General features: G+C 35.4%; 1 protein-coding gene across 2 annotated transcripts in view; it reads left to right on the top strand.

Annotated features, from left to right (window-relative positions):
• UIMC1 (ubiquitin interaction motif containing 1) overlaps window positions 1-9,917 on the top strand; it is a 117,283-nt gene that overhangs the window by 52,865 nt on the left and 54,501 nt on the right. For both annotated transcript variants that reach the window (XM_004679254.2, XM_012722750.1), the window contains exons 9-10: window positions 1,103-1,206; window positions 6,569-6,722. In XM_004679254.2, the coding sequence (XP_004679311.1) occupies window positions 1,103-1,206; window positions 6,569-6,722 (258 nt within the window). The remainder of the gene's footprint in view (window positions 1-1,102; window positions 1,207-6,568; window positions 6,723-9,917) is intronic.

Here is a 9,917-nt window from a genome sequence, read left to right as displayed (position 1 = left end):
ATCCAAGTTGCTGCAAAAGACATGTGTTTCTCTTTTTTGGTTGCTGAGTAATATTCCATTGTATATATGTACCACATCTTTCTAATCCAGTCATCTAAGTAGTAAATTTTTTAAGCTTTGTGGACCATTTAGTCTCTCTTTTAAAATACTCAGTTCTGCTATTTTAGTATAAAAGCAACCTCTTATGTAACTATAAAGAAGAATGAGTGTGGCTGTACTCTAGTAAGTTTTTATTTACAAGAATAGGTAATTGTTGGCATCATCTATGAATGACAGTTTGCTGCCCCTATGCTAGATTATGAGGGATTCCATCTTACTTCTCCATACTGCTAATAGCCTATATACTTCCTATAACTTTGAATACATATTTTTTGGATTAATATTGAAGAATAAAGGTTTTATTTGTCTAAAATGCATTTTCTAAATTTCTACCCCCTGTTTTATCTTTTCTAACCATTCTTTTAATCCTAGAATTTGACAAGTTTTGTTTTCTATCAAAATACATACCTTAAAATCAGAACTATGCTGGAAACAAGCCAAATGAATTAATTTATGTATAAACTCTATTACAGTCACACACTGGAATACTACTCAGCAATAAAAAGGAATGAACTGTTTGTATATGTGACAATATGGATACATCTCAACCACATAATACTGAATGAAGAAAGTCAGATATAGGATGACACACTATAATTTCACTGTATGGCATTCTAGAAAAGGCAAAATTTTAGAAACATTAAGTAAATTGGTTGTTGAAAAGAGCCAAGTAGGAGGGGATTGACTACAAAGAGATAAATCAGAACTTTGTAGACTGCTAGATTTATTTTATATATCTTGCATGTGGTGGTGGTTGTATGGTACAAATTATACTTTGTATAAATTGTATGCATCTGTCAAAACTCATCAAATTGTATACTAAATATTGAATCCTGTTGTATATAAATTATAACTCAGTAAAGTTTAAAAGATACACTTTTAAAGTCTGTATTCTCACTGCAGGATTATCATACCCTAAGCTTTAGGGGAAATGGGTATTTGTTTTTTTAACTATGAAAATACAAAATGAAAATTAATGAGGTTTTGATTTTTTTAATTACAGAGACACAAATAAGTTCCCCTGAAACTTTTGACCTTGAAAGAGAAGTCTCTCCAGGTAACAGAGAGACTCCAAAGGAACTAAGAATAAAAATGGCAGATAAGGAGGTGAATATTCTCTGTGATTTCTCTGAGTGTTTTCTTTCTGTTGGTAGTCCTCCCTGTGATGTAACATTGCAAGATTTAGGTGACTGAGGATTGTAGCTTTTGGGACCCTGGAGACTATTGTGGTTAAGGTCAGTTTAGCAATATTTCTAAAAATAGTAGCTATCAATTCTTAAGTATTTTTTTTTTTGTTAAGTTCTGTGGTATTTTTTTTTTTTAAAAGATTTATTTATTTATTCATACAGAACTGGGGTACAGGCCAGAGATGGGGAGGGTGAGAGGATTCACCATGAACAGAGTGGGGAGCAGAACAGGCAGATCAGCGAAGTACACTGCCGAGGGGAGCAGGGGGCGGGTCAGGAGAGGTCTGCCACGCCATGTGGTCACCGGGGCAGGCGGGGATCGAACTCGTGCAGAAGTGGCTTTAGTTTCTCAGTGCAGTGCATTAACCCGCTGCGCCACCAGGGAGGGCCTCTGTGGTATGTTTTATCTCTATTATATAGATGGGGATATGGATAGAGGCTTAGGATATATAAGTAATTTGCTTAAACTCAAACTTCTAATGTTGCTAAAGCTAGATTTTGAACAGATTTGTCTCCAAATTGTGGGATATTTTCCATTATAAATGAAAAGTAATACAGATGAACAATCTTGGAAAAAGCACCTACATTTACATTACAACTTTCACATCTAATTTCTAGATGTGATCTGAAACACAAAGTCAGGATAGCCAGCATGATAAAATTAGCCAATCTCTATTTGCATTATTACTTTTTATAACTTTGCATATCTGGTCAACCGTAATGCTGATTGACACAGCTTTTTATTTTTGATTAAGATTCATATTGAGTCTAACAAAACCAAGTTACCAAGAATTATAAAGAATTTACAGTCTTGTAAAGAGCCTCTTCAGAATAATTTTTCTGTGGAAATAGATATTTTGGTTACATTTGTATATACTCCCCTAAACACTTTAAACAGCTTTATTCTCTTATCCCTTATTTATACTCTAGATATAAAATTGAAAAGTTTTTACAGTAAAGATTAGATCCTTTGCCTAGTCTCTGCACTGTAGGTAATTGGATAGAAATTCTGCTTTCATGAATCATACACACTGCTTGGTTCTCCTGAACCTGCTCTGTCACTACTGGCAGTCTTGATGGCAGTAGCAGTGGGCAAGATCCTGTCCTTCCTTGCAGATCAACTGAGGACAGATTCTACCAGATAATGCCAAAATGGCCTCAGGCCCTTTTCCCAGAAAGGAACTAGAACCTTCTAAATGAGGATAAGATATCAGAGTGTTGTTAATGTCATTATCTCAACATATAGAAGAAGCCCTTAAAATTTTTAACTAAGTCTATTTTTTGTCTGTCCAAGACTACAAAGGAGACTGTTCTTTGTTTGGTTTAAAGATTATAAACCCTATTTAGATTTTTAGTATATGTCTGCACCAGTACACATCAAATGAATGGAATTTTTTTTTTTTTAAAAGATTTATTTATTTGTGCATACAGAACTGGGGTACAGGCCAGAGGTACAGGGGGGTGAGAGGACTTACCAGAGACAGAGTGGGGAGCAGAGCAGGGAGATCTACTGAAATGCATTGTTGAGGGGAGCTGCCACACCATGTGGTTCATTCCCTGGTCAGGGATCCAACTGGTGCTGCAGTGACTGTGGAGAGCCTCAGAGTGCTGCTCTTTGACCCATTGCGCCACCAGGGAGGGCCAAATGAATGGAATTTTATCTTATTGAATGACCTTTTTAGTGTTGCTGTTTGTTAATATTTGTGGATGTTTCTAAAAATTTTAGAAAAAAATCATTAGAGGTTAGAGATTAGTATTAGTTGTTAAGTCATTGAGAAATTACTTATTAGTTACAAGCATTTACTAGAAAGATAGAATCTGAACATTTTATGTGTACAAAGATAATGTTATCATATGTGGAGTCTTGCCCTTAGAGTCTGCATATAGAGTCATTTGCCCTAAAATTTCTTTTTCATTGGAAGTTGTTATAGTATAATGCAAGGAACTTCAGCATTAGAAATAAAAGACATGACTTTGAATGCCAGTCCTATCTCCTAGCTGTCACCTTTGGCAAATTATTTAATTATTCCTTCATTTATTTGTAATTTGGCAGACATTTATAGTTAGTAGTATGTGCTAGTCATTGTTTTAGACTCCTGACATATGAAGATAAATAAGAAAAAAATAATCTGTGCCCTCAAAAGGCTTGGTAAGGGAGGAGACATACTCATAAAAAGATCATTAAAATGACTCACAAATGTAATGATAGAGGCCAGAGCATTAGGGGAACATAGAAAAGGAGAGGAGTGCTTTTCTAAATTTCAGTTCTCCATATATAAAATGGAGACAGAAATAACCAATTTTATTAATCAGGCTAGTATTTTACAGACTGCTCTGAAGCTTAAATTTGATAAAGAAGATGAAATAGCAGAAATGTGGCACAAGGAGAAGTTTGCATGTGGAAACTTCACTACTTATTATTTCACTACTTTGTAATGTGTTGTAGCTGTTCAGTGATACTAGTTTACTATTGACAGAGGATTACTAGACAGTATTTGAGGTATTTGGGATACCTGTGGTTCAGCTGTAATACCTCTTGATTTCATTTCCTATAGTGGTGAGGTTCCTTTGGAAACAAGATTTTCTGAATATTTTGCTTGGGAGTTTCCCTTAGTTGGTGCATCAGATATTTTGTTCTCAAAAGAGTTCTTAATAAGTTATTCAGATTCAAATAGTTTTTTAAGTAACTGTTGTCATATAGTAAGGGGTGTAATAGCTAAACAAAAGCTTTTTAAGCTATACATAAACTGGGTGGTGGTGGTGGGGAGTATTGGTGATCTGTGTTGGACACACTTTTATTTTCACTAGGTTCATTTCTTGAGGCAAGGTTTCTTTTGAGGCCAGAAGATAAGGACCAGCCAACTCAGTCAAAATTGGGTGTCTTCAGTACTTGTTTTGTGAAGTAGCTGTATAGTATTTAAAAAGTAGATAAAGCTCTGCAGAGATGAAATTTCTGAACATCATCTTAGTAAAAACTGCTTATATATTTTCTTTTTGAGGCTCCTCCATTATGCTGGGAGAAAAGATCTTACTTTAATATAAAAATTTTCAGAAACCTGGTTGCCTACGAATGTGATTAGAATTTTACAATGAGACAATCACAGATTGTTTTCTCTTAAGTACATTAATAATTGAGTTCTCAGTGTTTTATGGAGATGGTGATGAACACAAAGAAGTATAGTCTTGGGTGGAACACCAGTCACATTCACGTCATACAACTTTTCTGTGTTTAGTGAGCTTTAGAATGCTAATTAACTGCCCATTATCATAATCTTTCAATAACTCAAGTACTTGCAAATTTTAGGGTATTTGGATTGTTCCTCCATATGCTCAAGTAGCCATTTATGTACAAGATAATTTTTTTCTTGTAAGATTTGTGAATAGAGGAACTTGAATTTGTGAGAAGTTTAAGTGACTAACCTTGGGGTAAATGACACTAGAACTTCTAAACCTATTTGATTCTTCCTCATGCTCTAGAAAATAATAGAACCAGATAGTCTACCAATGTCTAACAGGGTAGGCTTCCAAAAACAAAGTGGAGATGATACTTTTGGCTTTAAATGAAAATAATGAAGCTTTTTATGCTAGCTAGGCCTGTGTTTGAGTCTGGATTATCCATTTACTAACTTTGTGATCAACAGGTTACTTTGTCTTTTCAAGTCTTCTATAAAACTTTGTAAAACTGGAGCTAATGAGCCAGTTGGGTTGTGTGAGGGATGGACATGGAAAATGTTTTGCTAGAAACTCAGCCACTGTTATTCCCTTTTGTTTTTTTCCCTTTTAGCATATATCTTTTTTTTTTTTTAAGATTTATTTATTTGTGCATACAGAATTTTGGTGTACAGGCCAGAGGCTCAGGGGCGGTGAGAGGCTTCACCAGAGACAGAGTGGGGAGCAGAACAGGCAGATCAACGAGTACACTGCTGAGGGGAGCAGTGGGTGGGTCAGGAGAGGTCTGCCACATCATGTGGTCACCTCCGGGGCAGGCGGGAATCGAACTCATGCAGAAGTGGCTTCAGCTTCTCAGTGCAGTGCTTTAACCTGCTGCACCACCAGGGAGGGCGTTAGCATATATCTTTTTAAGTAAAAGGCAGGTGTGTTGAAAATGACATTTTCTGGCAGAAAATGTCTGACTGTTTGACTTAATGGCCTATTTTTCTTTTTACTGGGTCTCAGTACAAGCAGTGGATACTAGGGATGGCCTAAACCTTAAAGGCCAAAGAATCCCAGCTAGGTCAGAGCTCACAGTATATACCCATTACATTTGTGGTCCTGTTTTGTTCTTATACCAGAAAAGGATTTATTTTTATTTTTTTACCTTGTAGTAAGAAGCAATGACAGTCCAAATGCTCCTTTCTACTTAAATGGAAGCAGTAGCCATACAGGACAGTTTTATATAGATGGGCTAGGACATGCTGTTCTTTGAAGCAAGTGTTAGTCAGTAGTGCTGCAGTGCTCATACACACTGTTGAATTAATTACTGCAGATTTCTTGGCTCTGTCCTATAAAGGTAAAATAAAACTGCCTGTGAGAGATACCAGTAACTATGGAAGAAATGATGACTATAAAACACTGAGGCCTGAGAGAGATAAGGTATAAGAATGGCCTCGACAGAGCTGTCTTAATGGCTTTTTTTGGATCTTCTTAAGTAGTTGGGCCTTAGTTGTATTTCCTCTTAATATAAAAGTCACAGTACATAAGAGGTGGTATCGTACTGGTCTAAGCTGAGGTGTAGGTTCTTCACTTAAATGTCAGTTGTGCTGCTTTTGCTTAAAACTCTTTTGTCTTCTACCTTCTTATGTCTGAAGTCAGTTCCAGTGTTCACTGTTCTTTTGTGAGGCCGAGAAAATGTCCTTAAGGTGCAGTTTGACACATAACAAACACAACATACTGACCCACTGAGGACTGTGCCTTGCAGTGGAATAGAGAGGAATGCCCTCAGGTTTGGGAAGCAAGTAGTACTTGATTGTTCTGTCACTTTGGGCAAGTTGCTTTACTGTTTTGAACAGTGCTTTTCTAATGTATAAAAAGGGAATGTTAATTTCTTTTTAAGATTACTATATGGATTTAATGAGTAATAGTACAGAGTGGTTGGCACATACTAGTGTAGGTGTTGAATAAATGTTAACTAGTGTATCCCTCAATCCTAGTACTGAATTTGGAAAACTGGTTGGTATCATCTCTTTGAAAGTAAATGAAATATTGAATGGTATCTCTTGTGGTTCTTTGGGGGAAAGGTATTTTATAAGGCTGTTAAAATTGTTGATTGTCATGTTCTTCAGGTTGGTAACAGGGAAGGTACTAAGAAGAAAATGCCTGCTTCTACCTTTTCATCCAGTGTCCAGGTATCCTGCCCACTGTGTGACCAAGGTTTCCCACCCACTAAGATTGAGCAGCATGCCATGTACTGCAATGGGCTGATGGGACAAGAAATAGGTAAAGACTCATTGGAACAGTCCAACTCTTTTTTTGTATGTGTTGGCTTTATAATCCTGTGTGAGAAAAACAGCTCTTGTTGTGTTTGTGTGTGTGTTTCATTTTGTTTTCTATTAAATTTCTAGTGTTTTTGAAGTTCTAAAACACTGTTGTTGCACTTAGAGGAAAGGGAAAAGGAAAAAAAAAACTTTCATCTTTCAATGTTCCAACTTATTTGCTATTGGTAGGCCAGAAATCAGTGTGCATTTAAACTTTTATGTATTCAAAATATATTGAAGTAACTATAAAACTCAGGGAACTAATTTCTAGAGTTGCTCATTTTTCATTCAAAATAACTCCCTTGTGAGTTTTCATTTTGTGTGTGTGTGTGTGTGTGTGTATGTATGTAAATAATACTGAAATATAGCAGCTAAAAATGTCCATAATATCCAATCATGTCCTATGTGTCTCTGCTGCATCATCTTGGAGTTGTGGTTTTTCTCTCAGAGTGCACCAAAAACTTTAGTTTTTATGCATTGTAAGGTAAAGGCCAAGAGAACCTGCTTGTTCAATCCAACACTTGAAATACCCTGATAACACCTTTTTCTCCATGACTTCAGATTTTCAATATAATACAGGCACAGCTTTCGGTGTTCAACATGCTACATGTAAGCAAACCTTAGACAGTTGGAAGTGTCATATTTCTCAGGGCAACTTGATTTTCATTATAACTTTATAAAGATATTTAATCTGAAATTGCATAATTGTATTTTATATAAGTTAAGAATTCCAGGAAAGAAAGGCATGTTATTTAATTTTCTTATGGTAATATATTTATTTATTAAATAAGGAGGTATGTTATGTAACCTAAACTTAACATTTAAAGAAATGTGATTTTTTTCTTACAAAGAAATATGTGTTCATTATAATGGCTTAGTTTATTGAATACTTTAATCAACATTATTTACATTAATGGGATAAACTATATATTCATTATTCTGCAAATTGCCTTTTTAAATTTGACATTAAACTTAGATCTTCTCATGTACATTATACTTTTTACCTAGTTGGGGAAACTGTACTTAAACTTTTGTTTTTCAACTTAAAGGCATAATTTTTTGTAAGTTACATGTAAGACAGTTTTTAGTGCCTCTATAATATTTGATAATATGGTTCATCTGTATTTACTTAACTGTTGTCTACTAGAGTGCTTTAAGTTGTTATGTTATATTTATATGGTAATGAGCCTTTTGTACGTTGTTGCCATATTTTGGAGTAATTTCTTAAGGATATTGTTCTAGTTTGGGTGGTAGTAAAAGTGGATGGGCAGGCCCTTCCTGGTGGCACAAGAGGCTAGGATGCAACATTTCAAGCTGGCTGCAGCTGCTTCAGTGCCAGTTCGATCCCCAGCCCCGGAGGTGATCTGCATGGCGTTGCAGACCTCTCCTGACCAGCCTGCTGCTCCCTTCAGTAGTGTACCTTGTTGATCTGCCTGTTATGCTCCTCTCTCTGTCTCTGGCGAATCCTCTCACCACCTCTGCATCTCTGGCTTGTACCCCAATTCAGTATGCATAAATAAATAAAAATTAAAAAAAATGGATGGGCTCTGGAGTCCAGTCATTCTGAGGTTGAGTCTCACCTTTGTCACTTACTGCATGTGATCTTGGGCTAGTTTATAAGCCTTCCTTCATTCATCTATCAAATAATGGTAATGACCTTACTCAGTTTTTGTGAAGTTAAATAAGATTTTAAGGAAAGTGTTTAGCACAGTGCCTAGCACATAGTAAGTACTTATGAACTCTTAGCTCCTGTTATTACAATAATTAGTTGAATGACTTAAAGATTTTGTCATCATTTTTTAATTTATTTGCTTAATTTTATTTTTATGTATTTTACATCATTCTACCTTTTTGTACAAGATGTACTTTCTCTTCTCAGATTTTCCTGTATAATTCCCATCACCACTTCACCCATGCACCATCACCATGGTTGATTGTATTCTTTCCTCTCCTCCCTTGCATAGTGTCTCTGATTTATAGTTGCCTGTTAATGTTGTTTTTGAATCTATTATAATTATTTCCCCCCGATCCCTTATTTGGTTCCCCTACATTCTTCTGTAAGTAAAGCCATCCAGTATTTTACTTTGTGGCTTATTTAACTGAGTATAATTCCTTCTAGCTCCATCCATGTTGCTGTGAATGGCATGAGTTTATCTTTTTTGATTGCTGAATAGTATTTCATTGTGTATATATACCACATCTTAATCTAGTCATCTATTTTAGGGCATTTGCGTTGTTTTCATATCTTACTTATAGAAAATAGTACTGCAGTAAACATAGGGGTGCAGGTTTTTTTTTTTTTTAATTAATGTTTTTGTGTCCTTTGGGTATATCCCTAGGTAAAGAGTTGTGGGTCATATGTTAGCTCCATATTTGGTAGTTGAGGCACCTCCACACAACTTTCCATAGTGGTTGGACCATTTTGCATTCGCACCAGCAGTGTAAGAGATTTCCTTTTTTACTATATCCTCACCAACATTTGTTGTTTCCTATTTTGTTTTTAATACGATCCATTCTCACTGGTGTTAAGGTGGTATCTCATTGTGGTTTCAATTTAAATTTCCCGTATTACAAGTGATGTTGAACATTTTTTAATATATCTGTTGCTGTTTGCATTTCCTCTTTAAAGAAGTATCTTTTTAGCTCCTCTGCCCATTTCTTGACTGGATTGTTTATTTTGTTTTTGTTGAGTTGTGTAAGTTCTTTTAACATCTTTGTCATCAGTCCCTTATTGATTGTGTGGAGTGTAAAATTTTTCTCCTAATCAGTAGGGTGTCTATTTGGTTAATTTTTGCTGTACAGGAGTTTTTTAATTTGAGATAGTCCCAGCTGTTCATCTTTCCTTCACTTTCTTTGATTTGGGGGACATGTTTTTAAATATATTATTGAGATGTATATCATATAGTGTTTTGCCTATATTATCTTCTACATATTTTATAGTTTCAGGTCTTATGTCTAATTCTTTTGTCCATTTTGAGTTGGTTTATGGCATGGTAATATAGTAGTCCATCTCCATTCTTTTACATGTAGCAGTCCAGTTTTCCTAGCATTGCTTGTTGAATAAACTGTCCTTGTTTCATTGTGTATTCTTTGCTTCTTTGTCAAAGATTAGTTGTCCGTAAATATGTAGGGTTATTTCTGAGTTTTTTTTTTTTTC

This window comes from Condylura cristata, unplaced genomic scaffold (genome assembly GCF_000260355.1).
Source record: "Condylura cristata isolate star-nosed mole 26May11 unplaced genomic scaffold, ConCri1.0 scaffold00008, whole genome shotgun sequence".
NCBI classification, from domain to species: domain Eukaryota; kingdom Metazoa; phylum Chordata; class Mammalia; order Eulipotyphla; family Talpidae; genus Condylura; species Condylura cristata.
This window is presented reverse-complemented; position numbering and strand designations above follow the sequence as displayed.